The following is a 24,868-nucleotide window of genomic DNA, read 5'->3' on the forward strand; positions in this document are numbered from 1 at the left end:
TGGAGCCACTGTCCCAAGTGACACTTGTTCCTTCTCCCTCTCTCTCTCTCTCTCTCTCTCTCTCTCTCTCTCTGCAGTGGCTGCTACTCTTTATTGGCCTCTAAGGTGCGGGGATCCCAGGAACCACCTGGGACTGTCTGGAGAATCCCAATTCAAATGGAAATCCAACCTCAGTTATAATTCAGATCTTCAGCTTTTTGATAGCCACTGCTTTGGCACAATATATTCATGCGAAGATATGATTGTTTTGTTTTAAAGATTGAAAAGCCCAGCATTAAAGCCAAACCCTGTTTGAGAGAAAAGCCTTAGCTTCAGAAGAAATGCTCTCTAATCATGGTGACTCCTGGTAAATCTCCTCTGCACCCTCTCTAAAGCATTCATGTCCTTCCTTTAATGAGGCAAGAAGAACTTTGTGGATATTTGAGGAACTGAGGCACAGATGCTCAGAGCAGGGAAATGCCATTGGGGTAGATCAACCATGAGGTCGAATCGTCTCCTTCTGGCCCTTTTTCAAGTAAAGTTGAAATATATAGTCAGTCAGACAAGTAAGGTGGCAGATTTTTTCAACGACAGAAGAGACCATGTTATTTTTTCTTTGAACAACAACTCTTGTGCACATATCTGTCTTTGGACTGAGTTCACATTTTAATTGCAGTGTGCGTTGAATTTAAGTACTGGTAATGGTGGAATTTGACCTCCTGATGGATGAATGGTAAATTAAGAGAAGCATAAATAGGGTGGATAGACAAAATCTTTTCCCCACAGTTATAATATTAAAAACTAGAGAGCGCAGCATTAAAGTAAGAGGAAGGTGTCAAACTTCAGTTTATTGTCATAGGCACAAGTCAATGGTAAACTTACTTGCCATACCATCACAGGCACACATCGTCAGATACACATCATCAGACCCACAGCATCAGACTGACAGCATCAGATACACAGCATCAGACCCACATCATCAGACCCACATCATCAGACCCACAGCATCAGACCTACAGCACCAGACCCACAGCACCAGACTCACAGCACCAGACTCACAGCATCAGATACACATCATCAGACCCACAGCATCAGACCCACAGCACCAGACTCACAGCATCAGATACACATCATCAGACCCACAGCATCAGATCCACAGCATCAGACCCACAGCATCAGACCCACATCATCAGATACACATCATCAGACCCACAGCATCAGACCCATAGCATCAGACCCACAGCACCAGACTCACAGCATCAGATACACATCATCAGACCCACAGCATCAGATACACATCATCAGACCCACAGCACCAGACTCACAGCATCAGATACACATCATCAGACCCACATCATCAGACCCACATCATCAGACCCACAGCACCAGACTCACAGCATCAGATACACATCATCAGACCCACAGCATCAGATACACATCATCAGACCCACAGCATCAGATACACATCATCAGACTCACAGCATCAGATACACATCATCAGACTGACAGCATCAGATACATAAAATCTGATACAATTTTAAGAAAAACAAAAATTATACACAATTTTTACAAGAAAGTACAATTGGAACAAAAAGCAATGTCTGCACAACATTGTGGGCCGAAGGGCCTATAATGTGCTGTACTATTCTATGTTAAAGTGGCCATAGTGTTGGATTGCTGAGGTTGTGCTTAGGGCCGTGCAGCATCTTGATAGCTGATCCTGAAGCTGGTGATGTGGGACATCATGCTGTATCTCCTGCCCAATGGTGGCTCTGAGAAGATAGAAACATAGAGAATCTACAGGCCCTTCAGCCCACAAAGCTGTGCCGAACATGTCTTTACCTTAGAAATTACCTAAGGTTACCCATAGCCCTATATATTTCTTGACATCCAGGAGTCTCTTAAAAGACCCTGTCGTATCCGCCTCCACCACCGTGACTGGCAGCCCATTCCACGCACTCACAACTCTCTGAGTAAAAAACTTACCCGTGACATCTCCTCTGTACCCACACCCAAGGACCTTAAAACTGTGCCCTCTTGTGTTAGCAATTTCAGCCGTGGGGAAAAGCCTCTGACTATCCACATGATCAATGCCTCTCATCATCTGGCTACTCAAGTCACATGGGTGTGATTGGATAGCATGGGTTCATTGGGGTGGAAGGGTCTCTTATTGAGCCGCATCTCTAAATTAAATCAACATTTCTCAACACAATCTATTTTCACCAAGTCATCAAATATATTGCTAAAGGTGTGGGTTTATTTCTTCACGATAGAGGGATGAGTGGGAACAAGATAGCATCATGTACCTGAATCACCATCGATAACTCTCGGAGACGTGAGGCAAGATATAGGCTTTTATTGGCTGGAAGAAAGCACAAGCAGCAATTGACCACCACACTGCTTCCTGGAGACTGAGGGCAGGGCTGAGGCCTCAATCGTCTTTATACCGGGGTCAGTGGGAGAAGTCAGTGGGGGGGCTTGTCCAGACAGGTATATGTTATTCACCACAGTACCATTAGCTAAAATCATACTCATAGCTGGAACAGGCACAAAGAGATATGTAACCTTTCCTCTTCCTATTTCTGGTGGGTCACAGTTCCCCCAGTCAGGGTTGCTCCAAAGTGCTGCAGAAGCTGACTAAGTCAGCGAAAAGGTCACAAGAGTTTACACACTTGCTGCGGCCTCATAATTGTGATGGGATTAGCAATGAAATTAAGCCCCTGCTTAATACAGTTGTAAAGCACTTAATCTGGAACATGGAATCTAGAAAAGAGGGCATTCCTGTACCCAGAGTCATCTGCTGATTTTTGTGTAAGCCATATCATATCGCTAGACATGCATTTCTTAATATATCTACACTTTCATTAAATGTTTACACTAACAGCCATAACTGAGCTAATGGAATATATCCATTCATTAATAAATATTATAAAGCATGGTCAAGGTTATTGTCATTCAAATGCATACAAATATATTGACAGACAAAGCAATTTTCCTCCGGATGAAGGAACATATACTTACATGCACACAACGCATCAAGTAATATTACCACAAATAAGAGGCAGAGGGTGGTGAATCTATAAAATTCATTGCCACAGACAGCTGTGGAGGTCGCCATTGAGTAAATTTAAATCAATGGTTGATAGGTACGTGGTTAGTCCGGGCAACAAGGGTTACAAGGAGAACGCAGGTGAATAGAGATAACAAATCAGTCATAGTAGAGTGGTAGCTGTGTGGAACGAGCTTCCAGTAGAAGTGGTAGAGGCGGGGTCGATATATTCATTTTTTTTAAATTGGATCAGTATATGGACAGGAAAGGAACGGAGGGTTATGAGCTGAGTACAGGTTGGTGGGACTAGGTGAGAGTAAGTGTTTGGCATGGAGTAAAAGGGTCAAGATGGCCTGTTTCTGTGCTGTAATTAAAAATAATATGGTTATATGATGGAATAGTGGAGCAGATTCCCCAGGCAGATTGTCCCAATTCTGATGGAATAGTGGAGCAGATTCCACAGGCAGATTGTCCCAATTCTGATGGAATAGTGGAGCAGACTCCAGAGGTAGATTGTCCCAATTCTGATGGAATAGTGGAGCAGACTCCAGAGGCAGATTGTCCCAATTCTGTTGGAATAGTGGAGCAAACCCAGAGGTAGATTGTCCCAATTCTGTTGGAATGGAGGAGCAGACTCCAGAGGCAGATTGTCCCAATTCTGTTGGAATAGTGGAGCAGACTCCAGAGGCAGATTGTCCCAATTCTGTTGGAATAGTGGAGCAAACCCAGAGGTAGATTGTCCCAATTCTGTTGGAATAGTGGAGCAGACTCCAGAGGCAGATTGTCCCAATTCTGTTGGAATAGTGGAGCAAACCCAGAGGTAGATTGCCCTAAATCTGATCAAATGAGAGAGGAGACTCCACAGGCAGATTGCTCTAATTCCAATGGAATGGTAGAGCAGACTCCATAGGCAGAATATACTGATACTGATGGAATGAGAATTCAGACTCCATTGGCAGATTGCCCTAATTCTGGTGGAATAGTGAACCAGACTGCACAGGCAGGTTGTCCCGATACTTATGGAATAGTGGAGCAGACTCCATGGGCAAATGGTCCCAATTCTCAGACTCCACAAGTAGTTTGTCCAAATACTGATGGAATGAGAGAGCAGAATCCATAGGATGATTGTACTAATTCTGATGGACTGTTGTTGCAGTCTGCACAGGCAGATTGTCCTAATTCTGATGGAATGAGAGAGTAGACTCCATAGGCAGATTGTTCTAATTCTGATGGAATGGGAAAGAATACTCCATAGGCAGATTGTCCAAATTCTGATTTAATAGTGTAGCAGACTACTTAGGCAGATTGTCCTAATTCTGATGGAATGGCAGAGCAGACTCCACTGACAGATTGTCCTATTTCTGATGGAATGGCAGAGCAGACTCCACTGGCAGATTGTCCTAATTCTGGTGGAACGATAGAGCAGATTTGCTTAATTCTGATGAAATAGCAGAGCAGTCTCCAGAATTAGATTTGCTTAATTCTGCTCCTATGTATCCTATAAATTGACAAATAATAAATAAACTCCAGAAGATTAACGTTTAGCTTTAAAAAATGAATGGGAAAATATGAATGAAGTTGATTACTCTATGTCAGGTCATTTATTACATGGGAAGCCCAAGTATTTACAAGGGATTAAAAGATAAGATAATCTGCTTCACTGAGAAATGCACTCAGTGGCCACTTCATTAAGTCACCTGTTCGTTGATGCAAATATCTATTCAGCCAATCAAGTGGCAGCAACTCAATCCACAGAAGCATATAGAAATGGTCAAATGATCCAATTGTTGTTCAGACCCAACATCAGAATGGAGAAGACATGTGATCTAAGTGACTTTGACCATGGAATGATTGTTGGTGTGCAGCTGTTGTGGGTCAAGTATCTCCAGCAGCTGATCTTCAGATTTTCACGCAAAACAGTCTCTGGAGTTTACATAGAATGGTGTGAAAAACATAAAACATCCAGGGAGCAGCTGTTCTGTGGGCAAAATCATCTTCTTAATGAGAGAGGTACGGGCAGAATGGTTCAAGCAAACAATGAGGGTGACAATAACTCAAATACCCACACGTTAGAACAGTGGTGTGCAGAAGAGCATCTCTGAACTCACAACACTTCAAACCGCAATGTGGATGGGCTACAGTAGCAGCAGACACAAACTTACTGAGGTAGTCAGCATCCAGAGACAGCTAGCTGGATGCAGGGAAATCCAGGGGGATGCCTGGGAGTGTGTCCATAACTAAGAGAGACATGGGGCATTTGTCAGTATTTACAGGGGGTCCTGGGGAGTGCGTTAGTATGTAAAGGGGTACTCAGGACTCTGTCAGTAATTACAGGAGATACCGGGAGTGTGTCTTTATTAAAAGGGGTCCTGGGTAGAGTGTCACTGTTGACAGAGGGACTGGGGAGTGTGTCAGTATTTACAACGGAGTGGGGAGTGTGTCACTGTTGACAGAGGGACTGGGGAGTGTGTCAGTATTTACAGGGGACTGGGGAGAGTGTCAGTATTTACATGGGACTGGGGAGTGTGTCAGTATTTACATGGGACTGGGGAGTGTGTCAGTGTTTACAGTGGACAGGGGAGTGTGTCACAGAGACCTGGAGAGTGGGTCAGTATTTACAGGGTCCTAGGGAGTGTGTCAGTATTTACATGGGACTGGGGAGTGTGTCAGTGTTTACAAGGGACTGGAGAGTGTGTCAGTATTTACAGGGTCCTAGGGAGAGTGTCAGTATTTACATGGCACTGGGGAGTGTGTCAGTGTTTACAGGGGACTGGAGAGTGTGTCAGTATTTATAGGGTCCTAGGGAGTGTGTCAGTGTTAACAGGGGACTGGGGAGTGTGTCAGTATTTACATGGAAGTGGGGAGAGTGGCAGTATTTACAGGGGACTGGGGTGTGTGTCAGTATTTACCGGAGAGTGGGGAGTGTGGCAGTATTTACAGGGGACTAGGGAGTGTGTCAGTATTTACATGGAACTGGGGGGAGTGGCAGTATTTACAGGGGACTGGGGTGTCTTTCAGTATTTATAGGGTCCTATGGAGTGTGTCAGTGTTTACAGGGGACTGGGGAGTGTGTCAGTATTTATAGGGTCCTATGGAGTGTGTCAGTGTTTACAGGGGACTGGGGAGTGTGTCAGTATTTACATGGAAGTGGGGAGAGTGGCAGTATTTACAGGGGACTGGGGTGTGTGTCAGTATTTACAGGAGAGTGGGGAGTGTGGCAGTATTTACAGGGGACTGGGGTGTCTTTCAGTATTTACAGGGTCCTGGGGAGTGTGTCAGTGTTTACAAGCGACTGAGGAGAGTCTCAGTGTTTGCAGGGGACAGGGGAGTATTTCAGTATTTACAAGTTCCTAGGGTGTGTGCCAGTATTTACAGGGGACTGGGGAGTGTGTCAGTAATAACATGGGACTGAGGAGTGTGTGCAGTATTTACAGGTTACTGGGGAGTGTGTCACTGTTGACAGAGGGACTGGTGAGTATGTCAGTATTTACTGGGGACTGGGGAGTGTGTCAGTGTTTACAGGGACTGGGGAGAGCGTCAGTATTTATAGGGACCTGGGGAGAGTGTCAGTATGGAACTGGGGAGTGTGTCAGTATTTACAGGGTCCTGGGGAGAGCGTCAGTATTTACAGGGACCTGGGGAGTGTGTCAGTGTTTACAGGGGACTGGGGAGTGTGTCAGTATTTACTTGGAAGTGGGGAGAGTGGCAGTATTTACAGGGGACTGGGGTGTGTGTCAGTATTTACAGGAGAGTGGGGAGTGTGGCAGTATTTACAGGGGACTGGGGTGTCTTTCAGTATTTACAGGGTCCTGGGGAGTGTGTCAGTGTTTACTGGGGACTGGGGAGTGTGTCAGTGTTTACAGGGACTGGGGAGAGCGTCACTATTTATAGGGACCTGTGGAGAGTGTCAGTATGGAACTGGGGAGTGTGTCAGTATTTACAGGGTCCTGGGGAGAGAGTCAGTATTTACACGGACCTGGGGAGTGTGTCAGTGTTTACAGGGGACTGGGGAGTGTGTCAGTATTTACAAGGGACTGGGGAGTGTGTCAGTGTTTACAGGGACCCAGGGAGTATGTCAGTGTTTACAGAGTCCCGGGGAGTATGTCAGTATTTACATGGTCTTGGGGAGTGTGTACGTATTTACATGGGACTGGGGAGTGTGTCACTGTTTACATGGGATGGGGGAGTGTGTCAGTGTTTGCAGGGGACTGGAGAGTGTGTCAGTATTGACAGGGCCCTGGGGTGTGTGACAGGACTTACAGGGGACTGGGGAGTATGTCAGTGTGTACAGAGGACTGGCGAGTGTGTCAGTATTTACATGAGACTGGGGAGTGTGTCAGTATTTACATGGAAGAGGGGAGAGTGGCAGTATTTACAGGGGACTGGGGTGTGTGTCAGTATTTACAGGAGAGTGGGGAGTGTTGCAGTATTTACAGGGGACTGGGGAGTGTGTCAGTATTTATAGGGTCCTATGGAGTGTGTCAGTGTTTACAGGGGACTGTGGAGAGTGTCAGTATTTACATGGAAGTGGGGAGAGTGGCAGTATTTACAGGGGACTAGGGTGTGTGTCAGTACTTACAGGAGAGTGGGGAGTGTTGCAGTATTTACAGGGGACTGGGGTGTCTTTCAGTATTTATAGGGTCCTATGGAGTGTGTCAGTGTTTACAGGGGACTGGGGAGTGTGTCAGTGTTTACAGGGGACTGGGGTGTGTGTCAGTATTTACAGGAGAGTGGGGAGTGTGGCAGTATTTACAGGGGACTGGGGTGTCTTTCAGTATTTACAGGGTCCTGGGGAGTGTGTCAGTGTTTACAAGCGACTGAGGAGAGTCTCAGTGTTTGCAGGGGACAGGGGAGTGTTTTAGTACTTACAAGTTCCTAGGGTGTGTGCCAGTATTTACAGGGGACTGGGGAGTGTGTCACTGTTGACAGAGGGACTGGTGAGTATGTCAGTATTTACTGGGGACTGGGGAGTGTGTCAGTGTTTACAGGGACTGGGGAGAGCGTCACTATTTATAGGGACCTGTGGAGAGTGTCAGTATGGAACTGGGGAGTGTGTCAGTATTTACAGGGTCCTGGGGAGAGAGTCAGTATTTACACGGACCTGGGGAGTGTGTCAGTGTTTACAGGGGACTGGGGAGTGTGTCAGTATTTACAAGGGACTGGGGAGTGTGTCAGTGTTTACAGGGACCCAGGGAGTATGTCAGTGTTTACAGAGTCCCGGGGAGTATGTCAGTATTTACATGGTCTTGGGGAGTGTGTACGTATTTACATGGGACTGGGGAGTGTGTCACTGTTTACATGGGATGGGGGAGTGTGTCAGTGTTTGCAGGGGACTGGAGAGTGTGTCAGTATTGACAGGGCCCTGGGGTGTGTGACAGGACTTACAGGGGACTGGGGATTATGTCAGTGTGTACAGAGGACTGGCGAGTGTGTCAGTATTTACATGAGACTGGGGAGTGTGTCAGTATTTACATGGAAGAGGGGAGAGTGGCAGTATTTACAGGGGACTGGGGTGTGTGTCAGTATTTACAGGAGAGTGGGGAGTGTTGCAGTATTTACAGGGGACTGGGGAGTGTGTCAGTATTTATAGGGTCCTATGGAGTGTGTCAGTGTTTACAGGGGACTGTGGAGAGTGTCAGTATTTACATGGAAGTGGGGAGAGTGGCAGTATTTACAGGGGACTAGGGTGTGTGTCAGTACTTACAGGAGAGTGGGGAGTGTTGCAGTATTTACAGGGGACTGGGGTGTCTTTCAGTATTTATAGGGTCCTATGGAGTGTGTCAGTGTTTACAGGGGACTGGGGAGTGTGTCAGTGTTTACAGGGGACTGGGGTGTGTGTCAGTATTTACAGGAGAGTGGGGAGTGTGGCAGTATTTACAGGGGACTGGGGTGTCTTTCAGTATTTACAGGGTCCTGGGGAGTGTGTCAGTGTTTACAAGCGACTGAGGAGAGTCTCAGTGTTTGCAGGGGACAGGGGAGTGTTTTAGTACTTACAAGTTCCTAGGGTGTGTGCCAGTATTTACAGGGGACTGGGGAGTGTGTCACTGTTGACAGAGGGACTGGTGAGTATGTCAGTATTTACTGGGGACTGGGGAGTGTGTCAGTGTTTACAGGGACTGGGGAGAGCGTCACCATTTATAGGGACCTGGGGAGAGTGTCAGTATGGAACTGGGGAGTGTGTCAGTATTTACAGGGTCCTGTGGAGAGAGTCAGTATTTACACGGACCTGGGGAGTGTGTCAGTGTTTACAGGGGACTGGGGAGTGTGTCAGTATTTACAGGGGACTGGGGAGTGTGTCAGTGTTTACAGGGACCCAGGGAGTCTGTCAGTGTTTACAGAGTCCCGGGGAGTATGTCAGTATTTACATGGGACTGGGGAGTGTGTCAGTATTTAAGGGGGACTGGGGAGTGTGTCAGTGTTTACAGGGTCCTGGGGAGTGTGTCAGTGTTTACAGTGGACTGGGGAGTGTGTCAGTATTTACAGGGTCCTGGGGAGAGTGTCAGTAGTTACATGGGACTGGGGAGTGTGTCAGTATTTACAGGGGACTGTGGAGTGTGTCAGTGTTTACAGGGTCCTGGGGAGTGTGTCAGTATTTACATGGGTCTGGGGAGTGTGTCAGTATTTAAAGGGTACTAGGGAGGGTGTCAGTATTTACAGGGTCCTGCGAAGTGTGTCAGTATTTACATGGGACTGGGGAGTGTGTCTGTATTTACAGGTTCCTGGGGTGTGTGTCAGTATTTACAGGTTCCTGGGGTGTGTGTCAGTATTTACAGGGGTCTGGGGAGTGTGTCAGCACTTACGGGGGACTGGTGAGTGTGTCTGTATTTACAGGTTCCTGGGGTGTGTGTCAGTATTTAGAGGGGACTGGGGAGTGTGTCAGTATTTACATGGGACTGGGGAGTGTGTCTGTATTTACAGGTTCCTGTGGAGTGTGTCAGTATTTACAGGGGACTGGGCAGTGTGTCAGTGTTTACTGGGGTCTGGGGAGTGTATCAGTATTTACAGGGAAGTGGGGAGAGTGGCAGTATTTACAGGGGACTGGGGTGTGTGTCAGTATTTACCGGAGAGTGGGGACTGTGGCAGTATTTACAGGGGACTAGGGAGTGTGTCAGTATTTACATGGAACTGGGGGGAGTGGCAGTATTTACAGGGGACTGGGGTGTCTTTCAGTATTTATAGGGTCCTATGGAGTGTGTCAGTGTTTACAGGGGACTGGGGAGTGTGTCAGTATTTATAGGGTCCTATGGAGTGTGTCAGTGTTTACAGGGGACTGGGGAGTGTGTCAGTATTTACATGGAAGTGGGGAGAGTGGCAGTATTTACAGGGGACTGGGGTGTGTGTCAGTATTTACAGGAGAGTGGGGAGTGTGGCAGTATTTACAGGGGACTGGGGTGTCTTTCAGTATTTACAGGGTCCTGGGGAGTGTGTCAGTGTTTACAAGCGACTGAGGAGAGTCTCAGTGTTTGCAGGGGACAGGGGAGTATTTCAGTATTTACAAGTTCCTAGGGTGTGTGCCAGTATTTACAGGGGACTGGGGAGTGTGTCAGTAATAACATGTGACTGAGGAGTGTGTGCAGTATTTACAGGTTACTGGGGAGTGTGTCACTGTTGACAGAGGGACTGGTGAGTATGTCAGTATTTACTGGGGACTGGGGAGTGTGTCAGTGTTTACAGGGACTGGGGAGAGCGTCAGTATTTATAGGGACCTGTGGAGAGTGTCAGTATGGAACTGGGGAGTGTGTCAGTATTTACAGGGTCCTGGGGAGAGCGTCAGTATTTACAGGGACCTGGGGAGTGTGTCAGTGTTTACAGCGGACTGGGGAGAGTGTCAGTATTTACATGGGACTGGGGAGTGTGTCAGTATTTACAGGGGACTGGGGAGTATGTCAGTGTTTACAGAGTCCCGGGGAGTATGTCAGTATTTACATGGTCTTGGGGAGTGTGTACGTATTTACATGGGACTGGGGAGTGTGTCAGCGTTTTCATGGGACGGGGGAGTGTGTCAGTGTTTACAGGGGACTGGGGAGTGTGTCAGTATTGACAGGGCCCTGGGGTGTGTGTCAGGACTTACAGGGGACTGGGGAGTATGTCAGTGTGTACAGGGGACTGGCGAGTGTGTCAGTGTTTACAGGGGACTGGGGAGTGTGTCAGTATTTACATGGAAGTGGGGAGAGTGGCAGTATTTACAGGGGACTGGGGAGTATGTCAGTATTTACATGGAAGTGGGGAGAGTGGCAGTATTTATAAGGGACTGGGGAGTGTGTCAGTATTTACAGGGTCCTGGGGAGAGTGTCAGTAGTTACATGGGACTGGGGAGTGTGTCAGTATTTATAGGGGACTGGGGAGTGTGTCAGTATTTACAGGAGAGTGGGGAGTGTGGCAGTATTTACAGGGGACTGGGGTGTCTTTCAGTATTTACAGGGTCCTGGGGAGTGTGTCAGTGTTTACTGGGGACTGGGGAGTGTGTCAGTATTTACTTGGAAGTGGGGAGAGTGGCAGTATTTACAGGGGACTGGGGTGTGTGTCAGTATTTACAGGAGAGTGGGGAGTGTGGCAGTATTTACAGGGGACTGGGGTGTCTTTCAGTATTTACAGGGTCCTGGGGAGTGTGTCAGTGTTTACTGGGGACTGGGGAGTGTGTCAGTGTATACAGGGACTGGGGAGAGCGTCACTATTTATAGGGACCTGTGGAGAGTGTCAGTATGGAACTGGGGAGTGTGTCAGTATTTACAGGGTCCTGGGGAGAGAGTCAGTATTTACACGGACCTGGGGAGTGTGTCAGTGTTTACAGGGGACTGGGGAGTGTGTCAGTATTTACAAGGGACTGGGGAGTGTGTCAGTGTTTACAGGGACCCAGGGAGTATGTCAGTGTTTGCAGGGGACTGGGGAGTGTGTCAGTATTTACATGGTCTTGGGGAGTGTGTCAGTGTTTACAGGGGACTGGGGAGTGTGTACGTATTTACATGGGACTGGGGAGTGTGTCACTGTTTACATGGGACTGGGGAGTGTGTCAGTGTTTGCAGGGGACTGGAGAGTGTGTCAGTATTGACAGGGCCCTGGGGTGTGTGACAGGACTTACAGGGGACTGGGGAGTATGTCAGTGTGTACAGAGGACTGGCGAGTGTGTCAGTATTTACATGAGACTGGGGAGTGTGTCAGTATTTACATGGAAGAGGGGAGAGTGGCAGTATTTACAGGGGACTGGGGTGTGTGTCAGTATTTACAGGAGAGTGGGGAGTGTTGCAGTATTTACAGGGGACTGGGGAGTGTGTCAGTATTTATAGGGTCCTATGGAGTGTGTCAGTGTTTACAGGGGACTGCGGAGTGTGTCAGTATTTACATGGAAGTGGGGAGAGTGGCAGTATTTACAGGGGACTGGGGAGTGTGTCAGTATTTACAGGAGAGTGGGGAGTGTGGCAGTATTTACAGGGGACTGGGGTGTCTTTCAGTATTTACAGGGACCTGGGGAGTGTGTCAGTGTTTACAGGGGACTGGGGAGTGTGTCAGTATTTACTTGGAAGTGGGGAGAGTGGCAGTATTTACAGGGGACTGGGGTGTGTGTCAGTATTTACAGGAGAGTGGGGAGTGTGTCACTGTTTACATGGGACGGGGGAGTGTGTCAGTGTTTGCAGGGGACTGGAGAGTGTGTCAGTATTGACAGGGCCCTGGGGTGTGTGACAGGACTTACAGGGGACTGGGGAGTATGTCAGTGTGTACTGAGGACTGGCGAGTGTGTCAGTATTTACATGAGACTGGGGAGTGTGTCAGTATTTATATGGAAGAGGGGAGAGTGGCAGTATTTACAGTGGACTGGGGTGTGTGTCAGTATTTACAGGAGAGTGGGGAGTGTTGCAGTATTTACAGGGGACTGGGGAGTGTGTCAGTATTTATAGGGTCCTATGGAGTGTGTCAGTGTTTACAGGGGACTGTGGAGAGTGTCAGTATTTACATGGAAGTGGGGAGAGTGGCAGTATTTACAGGGGACTAGGGTGTGTGTCAGTACTTACAGGAGAGTGGGGAGTGTTGCAGTATTTACAGGGGACTGGGGTGTCTTTCAGTATTTATAGGGTCCTATGGAGTGTGTCAGTGTTTACAGGGGACTGGGGAGTGTGTCAGTGTTTACAGGGGACTGGGGTGTGTGTCAGTATTTACAGGAGAGTGGGGAGTGTGGCAGTATTTACAGGGGACTGGGGTGTCTTTCAGTATTTACAGGGTCCTGGGGAGTGTGTCAGTGTTTACAAGCGACTGAGGAGAGTCTCAGTGTTTGCAGGGGACAGGGGAGTGTTTTAGTACTTACAAGTTCCTAGGGTGTGTGCCAGTATTTACAGGGGACTGGGGAGTGTGTCACTGTTGACAGAGGGACTGGTGAGTATGTCAGTATTTACTGGGGACTGGGGAGTGTGTCAGTGTTTACAGGGACTGGGGAGAGCGTCACCATTTATAGGGACCTGGGGAGAGTGTCAGTATGGAACTGGGGAGTGTGTCAGTATTTACAGGGTCCTGTGGAGAGAGTCAGTATTTACACGGACCTGGGGAGTGTGTCAGTGTTTACAGGGGACTGGGGAGTGTGTCAGTATTTACAGGGGACTGGGGAGTGTGTCAGTGTTTACAGGGACCCAGGGAGTCTGTCAGTGTTTACAGAGTCCCGGGGAGTATGTCAGTATTTACATGGGACTGGGGAGTGTGTCAGTATTTAAGGGGGACTGGGGAGTGTGTCAGTGTTTACAGGGTCCTGGGGAGTGTGTCAGTGTTTACAGTGGACTGGGGAGTGTGTCAGTATTTACAGGGTCCTGGGGAGAGTGTCAGTAGTTACATGGGACTGGGGAGTGTGTCAGTATTTACAGGGGACTGTGGAGTGTGTCAGTGTTTACAGGGTCCTGGGGAGTGTGTCAGTATTTACATGGGTCTGGGGAGTGTGTCAGTATTTAAAGGGTACTAGGGAGGGTGTCAGTATTTACAGGGTCCTGCGAAGTGTGTCAGTATTTACATGGGACTGGGGAGTGTGTCTGTATTTACAGGTTCCTGGGGTGTGTGTCAGTATTTACAGGTTCCTGGGGTGTGTGTCAGTATTTACAGGGGTCTGGGGAGTGTGTCAGCACTTACGGGGGACTGGTGAGTGTGTCTGTATTTACAGGTTCCTGGGGTGTGTGTCAGTATTTAGAGGGGACTGGGGAGTGTGTCAGTATTTACATGGGACTGGGGAGTGTGTCTGTATTTACAGGTTCCTGTGGAGTGTGTCAGTATTTACAGGGGACTGGGCAGTGTGTCAGTGTTTACTGGGGTCTGGGGAGTGTATCAGTATTTACAGGGAAGTGGGGAGAGTGGCAGTATTTACAGGGGACTGGGGTGTGTGTCAGTATTTACCGGAGAGTGGGGACTGTGGCAGTATTTACAGGGGACTAGGGAGTGTGTCAGTATTTACATGGAACTGGGGGGAGTGGCAGTATTTACAGGGGACTGGGGTGTCTTTCAGTATTTATAGGGTCCTATGGAGTGTGTCAGTGTTTACAGGGGACTGGGGAGTGTGTCAGTATTTATAGGGTCCTATGGAGTGTGTCAGTGTTTACAGGGGACTGGGGAGTGTGTCAGTATTTACATGGAAGTGGGGAGAGTGGCAGTATTTACAGGGGACTGGGGTGTGTGTCAGTATTTACAGGAGAGTGGGGAGTGTGGCAGTATTTACAGGGGACTGGGGTGTCTTTCAGTATTTACAGGGTCCTGGGGAGTGTGTCAGTGTTTACAAGCGACTGAGGAGAGTCTCAGTGTTTGCAGGGGACAGGGGAGTATTTCAGTATTTACAAGTTCCTAGGGTGTGTGCCAGTATTTACAGGGGACTGGGGAGTGTGTCAGTAATAACATGTGACTGAGGAGTGTGTGCAGTATTTACAGGTTACTGGGGAGTGTGTCACTGTTGACAGAGGGACTGGTGAGTATGTCAGTATTTACTGGGGACTGGGGAGTGTGTCAGTGTTTACAGGGACTGGGGAGAGCGTCAGTATTTATAGGGACCTGTGGAGAGTGTCAGTATGGAACTGGGGAGTGTGTCAGTATTTACAGGGTCCTGGGGAGAGCGTCAGTATTTACAGGGACCTGGGGAGTGTGTCAGTGTTTACAGCGGACTGGGGAGAGTGTCAGTATTTACATGGGACTGGGGAGTGTGTCAGTATTTACAGGGGACTGGGGAGTATGTCAGTGTTTACAGAGTCCCGGGGAGTATGTCAGTATTTACATGGTCTTGGGGAGTGTGTACGTATTTACATGGGACTGGGGAGTGTGTCAGCGTTTTCATGGGACGGGGGAGTGTGTCAGTGTTTACAGGGGACTGGGGAGTGTGTCAGTATTGACAGGGCCCTGGGGTGTGTGTCAGGACTTACAGGGGACTGGGGAGTATGTCAGTGTGTACAGGGGACTGGCGAGTGTGTCAGTGTTTACAGGGGACTGGGGAGTGTGTCAGTATTTACATGGAAGTGGGGAGAGTGGCAGTATTTACAGGGGACTGGGGAGTATGTCAGTATTTACATGGAAGTGGGGAGAGTGGCAGTATTTATAAGGGACTGGGGAGTGTGTCAGTATTTACAGGGTCCTGGGGAGAGTGTCAGTAGTTACATGGGACTGGGGAGTGTGTCAGTATTTATAGGGGACTGGGGAGTGTGTCAGTATTTACAGGAGAGTGGGGAGTGTGGCAGTATTTACAGGGGACTGGGGTGTCTTTCAGTATTTACAGGGTCCTGGGGAGTGTGTCAGTGTTTACTGGGGACTGGGGAGTGTGTCAGTATTTACTTGGAAGTGGGGAGAGTGGCAGTATTTACAGGGGACTGGGGTGTGTGTCAGTATTTACAGGAGAGTGGGGAGTGTGGCAGTATTTACAGGGGACTGGGGTGTCTTTCAGTATTTACAGGGTCCTGGGGAGTGTGTCAGTGTTTACTGGGGACTGGGGAGTGTGTCAGTGTATACAGGGACTGGGGAGAGCGTCACTATTTATAGGGACCTGTGGAGAGTGTCAGTATGGAACTGGGGAGTGTGTCAGTATTTACAGGGTCCTGGGGAGAGAGTCAGTATTTACACGGACCTGGGGAGTGTGTCAGTGTTTACAGGGGACTGGGGAGTGTGTCAGTATTTACAAGGGACTGGGGAGTGTGTCAGTGTTTACAGGGACCCAGGGAGTATGTCAGTGTTTGCAGGGGACTGGGGAGTGTGTCAGTATTTACATGGTCTTGGGGAGTGTGTCAGTGTTTACAGGGGACTGGGGAGTGTGTACGTATTTACATGGGACTGGGGAGTGTGTCACTGTTTACATGGGACTGGGGAGTGTGTCAGTGTTTGCAGGGGACTGGAGAGTGTGTCAGTATTGACAGGGCCCTGGGGTGTGTGACAGGACTTACAGGGGACTGGGGAGTATGTCAGTGTGTACAGAGGACTGGCGAGTGTGTCAGTATTTACATGAGACTGGGGAGTGTGTCAGTATTTACATGGAAGAGGGGAGAGTGGCAGTATTTACAGGGGACTGGGGTGTGTGTCAGTATTTACAGGAGAGTGGGGAGTGTTGCAGTATTTACAGGGGACTGGGGAGTGTGTCAGTATTTATAGGGTCCTATGGAGTGTGTCAGTGTTTACAGGGGACTGCGGAGTGTGTCAGTATTTACATGGAAGTGGGGAGAGTGGCAGTATTTACAGGGGACTGGGGAGTGTGTCAGTATTTACAGGAGAGTGGGGAGTGTGGCAGTATTTACAGGGGACTGGGGTGTCTTTCAGTATTTACAGGGACCTGGGGAGTGTGTCAGTGTTTACAGGGGACTGGGGAGTGTGTCAGTATTTACTTGGAAGTGGGGAGAGTGGCAGTATTTACAGGGGACTGGGGTGTGTGTCAGTATTTACAGGAGAGTGGGGAGTGTGGCAGTATTTACAGGGGACTGGGGTGTCTTTCAGTATTTACAGGGTCCTGGGGAGTGTGTCAGTGTTTACTGGGGACTGGGGAGTGTGTCAGTGTTTACAGGGACTGGGGAGAGCGTCACTATTTATAGGGACCTGTGGAGAGTGTCAGTGTGGAACTGGGGAGTGTGTCAGTATTTACAGGGTCCTCGGGAGAGAGTCAGTATTTACACGGACCTGGGGAGTGTGTCAGTGTTTACAGGGGACTGGGGAGTGTGTCAGTATTTACAAGGGACTGGGGAGTGTGTCAGTGTTTATAGGGTCCTATGGAGTGTGTCAGTGTTTACAGGGGACTGTGGAGAGTGTCAGTATTTACATGGAAGTGGGGAGAGTGGCAGTATTTACAGGGGACTAGGGTGTGTGTCAGTACTTACAGGAGAGTGGGGAGTGTTGCAGTATTTACAGGGGACTGGGGTGTCTTTCAGTATTTATAGGGTCCTATGGAGTGTGTCAGTGTTTACAGGGGACTGGGGAGTGTGTCAGTATTTATAGGGTCCTATGGAGTGTGTCAGTGTTTACAGGGGACTGGGGTGTGTGTCAGTATTTACAGGAGAGTGGGGAGTGTGGCAGTATTTACAGGGGACTGGGGTGTCTTTCAGTATTTACAGGGTCCTGGGGAGTGTGTCAGTGTTTACAAGCGACTGAGGAGAGTCTCAGTGTTTGCAGGGGACAGGGGAGTGTTTTAGTACTTACAAGTTCCTAGGGTGTGTGCCAGTATTTACAGGGGACTGGGGAGTGTGTCACTGTTGACAGAGGGACTGGTGAGTATGTCAGTATTTACTGGGGACTGGGGAGTGTGTCAGTGTTTACAGGGACTGGGGAGAGCGTCACCATTTATAGGGACCTGGGGAGAGTGTCAGTATGGAACTGGGGAGTGTGTCAGTATTTACAGGGTCCTGTGGAGAGAGTCAGTATTTACACGGACCTGGGGAGTGTGTCAGTGTTTACAGGGGACTGGGGAGTGTGTCAGTGTTTACAGGGACCCAGGGAGTCTGTCAGTGTTTACAGAGTCCCGGGGAGTATGTCAGTATTTACATGGGACTGGGGAGTGTGTCAGTATTTAAGGGGGACTGGGGAGTGTGTCAGTGTTTACAGGGTCCTGGGGAGTGTGTCAGTGTTTACAGTGGACTGGGGAGTGTGTCAGTATTTACAGGGTCCTGGGGAGAGTGTCAGTAGTTACATGGGACTGGGGAGTGTGTCAGTATTTACAGGGGACTGTGGAGTGTGTCAGTGTTTACAGGGTCCTGGGGAGTGTGTCAGTATTTACATGGGTCTGGGGAGTGTGTCAGTATTTAAAGGGTACTAGGGAGGGTGTCAGTATTTACAGGGTCCTGCGAAGTGTGTCAGTATTTACATGGGACTGGGGAGTGTGTCTGTATTTACAGGTTCCTGGGGTGTGTGTCAGTATTTACAGGTTCCTGGGGTGTGTGTCAGTATTTACAGGGGTCTGGGGAGTGTGTCAGCACTTACGGGGGACTGGTGAGTGTGTCTGTATTTACAGGTTCCTGGGGTGTGTGTCAGTATTTAGAGGGGACTGGGGAGTGTGTCAGTATTTACATGGGACTGGGGAGTGTGTCTGTATTTACAGGTTCCTGTGGAGTGTGTCAGTATTTACAGGGGACTGGGCAGTGTGTCAGTGTTTACTGGGGTCTGGGGAGTGTATCAGTATTTACAGGGAAGTGGGGAGAGTGGCAGTATTTACAGGGGACTGGGGTGTGTGTCAGTATTTACCGGAGAGTGGGGACTGTGGCAGTATTTACAGGGGACTAGGGAGTGTGTCAGTATTTACATGGAACTGGGGGGAGTGGCAGTATTTACAGGGGACTGGGGTGTCTTTCAGTATTTATAGGGTCCTATGGAGTGTGTCAGTGTTTACAGGGGACTGGGGAGTGTGTCAGTATTTATAGGGTCCTATGGAGTGTGTCAGTGTTTACAGGGGACTGGGGAGTGTGTCAGTATTTACATGGAAGTGGGGAGAGTGGCAGTATTTACAGGGGACTGGGGTGTGTGTCAGTATTTACAGGAGAGTGGGGAGTGTGGCAGTATTTACAGGGGACTGGGGTGTCTTTCAGTATTTACAGGGTCCTGGGGAGTGTGTCAGTGTTTACAAGCGACTGAGGAGAGTCTCAGTGTTTGCAGGGGACAGGGGAGTATTTCAGTATTTACAAGTTCCTAGGGTGTGTGCCAGTATTTACAGGGGACTGGGGAGTGTGTCAGTAATAACATGTGACTGAGGAGTGTGTGCAGTATTTACAGGTTACTGGGGAGTGTGTCACTGTTGACAGAGGGACTGGTGAGTATGTCAGTATTTACTGGGGACTGGGGAGTGTGTCAGTGTTTACAGGGACTGGGGAGAGCGTCAGTATTTATAGGGACCTGGGGAGAGTGTCAGTATGGAACTGGGGAGTGTGTCAGTATTTACAGGGTCCTGGGGAGAGCGTCAGTATTTACAGGGACCTGGGGAGTGTGTCAGTGTTTACAGCGGACTGGGGAGAGTGTCAGTATTTACATGGGACTGGGGAGTGTGTCAGTATTTACAGGGGACTGGGGAGTATGTCAGTGTTTACAGAGTCCCGGGGAGTATGTCAGTATTTACATGGTCTTGGGGAGTGTGTACGTATTTACATGGGACTGGGGAGTGTGTCAGCGTTTTCATGGGACGGGGGAGTGTGTCAGTGTTTGCAGGGGACTGGGGAGTGTGTCAGTATTGACAGGGCCCTGGGGTGTGTGTCAGGACTTACAGGGGACTGGGGAGTATGTCAGTGTGTACAGGGGACTGGCGAGTGTGTCAGTGTTTACAGGGGACTGGGGAGTGTGTCAGTATTTACATGGAAGTGGGGAGAGTGGCAGTATTTACAGGGGACTGGGGAGTATGTCAGTATTTACATGGAAGTGGGGAGAGTGGCAGTATTTATAGGGGACTGGGGAGTGTGTCAGTATTTACAGGGTCCTGGGGAGAGTGTCAGTAGTTACATGGGACTGGGGAGTGTGTCAGTATTTATAGGGGACTGGGGAGTGTGTCAGTATTTACAGGAGAGTGGGGAGTGTGGCAGTATTTACAGGGTCCTGGGGAGTGTGTCAGTGTTTACTGGGGACTGGGGAGTGTGTCAGTATTTACTTGGAAGTGGGGAGAGTGGCAGTATTTACAGGGGACTGGGGTGTGTGTCAGTATTTACAGGAGAGTGGGGAGTGTGGCAGTATTTACAGGGGACTGGGGTGTCTTTCAGTATTTACAGGGTCCTGGGGAGTGTGTCAGTGTTTACTGGGGACTGGGGAGTGTGTCAGTGTATACAGGGACTGGGGAGAGCGTCACTATTTATAGGGACCTGTGGAGAGTGTCAGTATGGAACTGGGGAGTGTGTCAGTATTTACAGGGTCCTGGGGAGAGAGTCAGTATTTACACGGACCTGGGGAGTGTGTCAGTGTTTACAGAGGACTGGGGAGTGTGTCAGTATTTACAAGGGACTGGGGAGTGTGTCAGTGTTTACAGGGGCCCAGGGAGTATGTCAGTGTTTGCAGGTTCCTGGGGTGTGTGTCAGTATTTACAGGGGTCTGGGGAGTGTGTCAGCACTTACGGGGGACTGGTGAGTGTGTCTGTATTTACAGGTTCCTGGGGTGTGTGTCAGTATTTAGAGGGGACTGGGGAGTGTGTCAGTATTTACATGGGACTGGGGAGTGTGTCTGTATTTACAGGTTCCTGTGGAGTGTGTCAGTATTTACAGGGGACTGGGCAGTGTGTCAGTGTTTACTGGGGTCTGGGGAGTGTATCAGTATTTACAGGGAAGTGGGGAGAGTGGCAGTATTTACAGGGGACTGGGGTGTGTGTCAGTATTTACCGGAGAGTGGGGACTGTGGCAGTATTTACAGGGGACTAGGGAGTGTGTCAGTATTTACATGGAACTGGGGGGAGTGGCAGTATTTACAGGGGACTGGGGTGTCTTTCAGTATTTATAGGGTCCTATGGAGTGTGTCAGTGTTTACAGGGGACTGGGGAGTGTGTCAGTATTTATAGGGTCCTATGGAGTGTGTCAGTGTTTACAGGGGACTGGGGAGTGTGTCAGTATTTACATGGAAGTGGGGAGAGTGGCAGTATTTACAGGGGACTGGGGTGTGTGTCAGTATTTACAGGAGAGTGGGGAGTGTGGCAGTATTTACAGGGGACTGGGGTGTCTTTCAGTATTTACAGGGTCCTGGGGAGTGTGTCAGTGTTTACAAGCGACTGAGGAGAGTCTCAGTGTTTGCAGGGGACAGGGGAGTATTTCAGTATTTACAAGTTCCTAGGGTGTGTGCCAGTATTTACAGGGGACTGGGGAGTGTGTCAGTAATAACATGTGACTGAGGAGTGTGTGCAGTATTTACAGGTTACTGGGGAGTGTGTCACTGTTGACAGAGGGACTGGTGAGTATGTCAGTATTTACTGGGGACTGGGGAGTGTGTCAGTGTTTACAGGGACTGGGGAGAGCGTCAGTATTTATAGGGACCTGGGGAGAGTGTCAGTATGGAACTGGGGAGTGTGTCAGTATTTACAGGGTCCTGGGGAGAGCGTCAGTATTTACAGGGACCTGGGGAGTGTGTCAGTGTTTACAGCGGACTGGGGAGAGTGTCAGTATTTACATGGGACTGGGGAGTGTGTCAGTATTTACAGGGGACTGGGGAGTATGTCAGTGTTTACAGAGTCCCGGGGAGTATGTCAGTATTTACATGGTCTTGGGGAGTGTGTACGTATTTACATGGGACTGGGGAGTGTGTCAGCGTTTTCATGGGACGGGGGAGTGTGTCAGTGTTTGCAGGGGACTGGGGAGTGTGTCAGTATTGACAGGGCCCTGGGGTGTGTGTCAGGACTTACAGGGGACTGGGGAGTATGTCAGTGTGTACAGGGGACTGGCGAGTGTGTCAGTGTTTACAGGGGACTGGGGAGTGTGTCAGTATTTACATGGAAGTGGGGAGAGTGGCAGTATTTACAGGGGACTGGGGAGTATGTCAGTATTTACATGGAAGTGGGGAGAGTGGCAGTATTTATAGGGGACTGGGGAGTGTGTCAGTATTTACAGGGTCCTGGGGAGAGTGTCAGTAGTTACATGGGACTGGGGAGTGTGTCAGTATTTATAGGGGACTGGGGAGTGTGTCAGTATTTACAGGAGAGTGGGGAGTGTGGCAGTATTTACAGGGTCCTGGGGAGTGTGTCAGTGTTTACTGGGGACTGGGGAGTGTGTCAGTATTTACTTGGAAGTGGGGAGAGTGGCAGTATTTACAGGGGACTGGGGTGTGTGTCAGTATTTACAGGAGAGTGGGGAGTGTGGCAGTATTTACAGGGGACTGGGGTGTCTTTCAGTATTTACAGGGTCCTGGGGAGTGTGTCAGTGTTTACTGGGGACTGGGGAGTGTGTCAGTGTATACAGGGACTGGGGAGAGCGTCACTATTTATAGGGACCTGTGGAGAGTGTCAGTATGGAACTGGGGAGTGTGTCAGTATTTACAGGGTCCTGGGGAGAGAGTCAGTATTTACACGGACCTGGGGAGTGTGTCAGTGTTTACAGAGGACTGGGGAGTGTGTCAGTATTTACAAGGGACTGGGGAGTGTGTCAGTGTTTACAGGGGCCCAGGGAGTATGTCAGTGTTTGCAGGTTCCTGGGGTGTGTGTCAGTATTTACAGGGGTCTGGGGAGTGTGTCAGCACTTACGGGGGACTGGTGAGTGTGTCTGTATTTACAGGTTCCTGGGGTGTGTGTCAGTATTTAGAGGGGACTGGGGAGTGTGTCAGTATTTACATGGGACTGGGGAGTGTGTCTGTATTTACAGGTTCCTGTGGAGTGTGTCAGTATTTACAGGGGACTGGGCAGTGTGTCAGTGTTTACTGGGGTCTGGGGAGTGTATCAGTATTTACAGGGAAGTGGGGAGAGTGGCAGTATTTACAGGGGACTGGGGTGTGTGTCAGTATTTACCGGAGAGTGGGGACTGTGGCAGTATTTACAGGGGACTAGGGAGTGTGTCAGTATTTACATGGAACTGGGGGGAGTGGCAGTATTTACAGGGGACTGGGGTGTCTTTCAGTATTTATAGGGTCCTATGGAGTGTGTCAGTGTTTACAGGGGACTGGGGAGTGTGTCAGTATTTATAGGGTCCTATGGAGTGTGTCAGTGTTTACAGGGGACTGGGGAGTGTGTCAGTATTTACATGGAAGTGGGGAGAGTGGCAGTATTTACAGGGGACTGGGGTGTGTGTCAGTATTTACAGGAGAGTGGGGAGTGTGGCAGTATTTACAGGGGACTGGGGTGTCTTTCAGTATTTACAGGGTCCTGGGGAGTGTGTCAGTGTTTACAAGCGACTGAGGAGAGTCTCAGTGTTTGCAGGGGACAGGGGAGTATTTCAGTATTTACAAGTTCCTAGGGTGTGTGCCAGTATTTACAGGGGACTGGGGAGTGTGTCAGTAATATCATGTGACTGAGGAGTGTGTGCAGTATTTACAGGTTACTGGGGAGTGTGTCACTGTTGACAGAGGGACTGGTGAGTATGTCAGTATTTACTGGGGACTGGGGAGTGTGTCAGTGTTTACAGGGACTGGGGAGAGCGTCAGTATTTATAGGGACCTGTGGAGAGTGTCAGTATGGAACTGGGGAGTGTGTCAGTATTTACAGGGTCCTGGGGAGAGCGTCAGTATTTACAGGGACCTGGGGAGTGTGTCAGTGTTTACAGCGGACTGGGGAGAGTGTCAGTATTTACATGGGACTGGGGAGTGTGTCAGTATTTACAGGGGACTGGGGAGTATGTCAGTGTTTACAGAGTCCCGGGGAGTATGTCAGTATTTACATGGTCTTGGGGAGTGTGTACGTATTTACATGGGACTGGGGAGTGTGTCAGCGTTTTCATGGGACGGGGGAGTGTGTCAGTGTTTACAGGGGACTGGGGAGTGTGTCAGTATTGACAGGGCCCTGGGGTGTGTGTCAGGACTTACAGGGGACTGGGGAGTATGTCAGTGTGTACAGGGGACTGGCGAGTGTGTCAGTGTTTACAGGGGACTGGGGAGTGTGTCAGTATTTACATGGAAGTGGGGAGAGTGGCAGTATTTACAGGGGACTGGGGAGTATGTCAGTATTTACATGGAAGTGGGGAGAGTGGCAGTATTTATAAGGGACTGGGGAGTGTGTCAGTATTTACAGGGTCCTGGGGAGAGTGTCAGTAGTTACATGGGACTGGGGAGTGTGTCAGTATTTATAGGGGACTGGGGAGTGTGTCAGTATTTACAGGAGAGTGGGGAGTGTGGCAGTATTTACAGGGGACTGGGGTGTCTTTCAGTATTTACAGGGTCCTGGGGAGTGTGTCAGTGTTTACTGGGGACTGGGGAGTGTGTCAGTATTTACTTGGAAGTGGGGAGAGTGGCAGTATTTACAGGGGACTGGGGTGTGTGTCAGTATTTACAGGAGAGTGGGGAGTGTGGCAGTATTTACAGGGGACTGGGGTGTCTTTCAGTATTTACAGGGTCCTGGGGAGTGTGTCAGTGTTTACTGGGGACTGGGGAGTGTGTCAGTGTATACAGGGACTGGGGAGAGCGTCACTATTTATAGGGACCTGTGGAGAGTGTCAGTATGGAACTGGGGAGTGTGTCAGTATTTACAGGGTCCTGGGGAGAGAGTCAGTATTTACACGGACCTGGGGAGTGTGTCAGTGTTTACAGGGGACTGGGGAGTGTGTCAGTATTTACAAGGGACTGGGGAGTGTGTCAGTGTTTACAGGGACCCAGGGAGTATGTCAGTGTTTGCAGGGGACTGGGGAGTGTGTCAGTATTTACATGGTCTTGGGGAGTGTGTCAGTGTTTACAGGGGACTGGGGAGTGTGTACGTATTTACATGGGACTGGGGAGTGTGTCACTGTTTACATGGGACTGGGGAGTGTGTCAGTGTTTGCAGGGGACTGG

The 24,868-nt window shown here is 49.2% G+C and overlaps 1 protein-coding gene across 1 annotated transcript in view; it reads left to right on the plus strand.

Moving 5' to 3' along the window:
• LOC132381762 (calpain-8-like) overlaps window positions 1-2,868 on the plus strand; it is a 284,308-nt gene extending 281,440 nt beyond the window's left edge. The window contains exon 20 of the mRNA XM_059951334.1: window positions 78-2,868. Within this exon, the coding sequence (XP_059807317.1) occupies window positions 78-104 (27 nt within the window). The 3' untranslated portion in view covers window positions 105-2,868. The remainder of the gene's footprint in view (window positions 1-77) is intronic.
• Window positions 2,869-24,868: the final 22,000 nt, after the last annotated feature.

This window comes from Hypanus sabinus, chromosome 26 (assembly GCF_030144855.1).
Source record: "Hypanus sabinus isolate sHypSab1 chromosome 26, sHypSab1.hap1, whole genome shotgun sequence".
Lineage (NCBI taxonomy): Eukaryota > Metazoa > Chordata > Chondrichthyes > Myliobatiformes > Dasyatidae > Hypanus > Hypanus sabinus.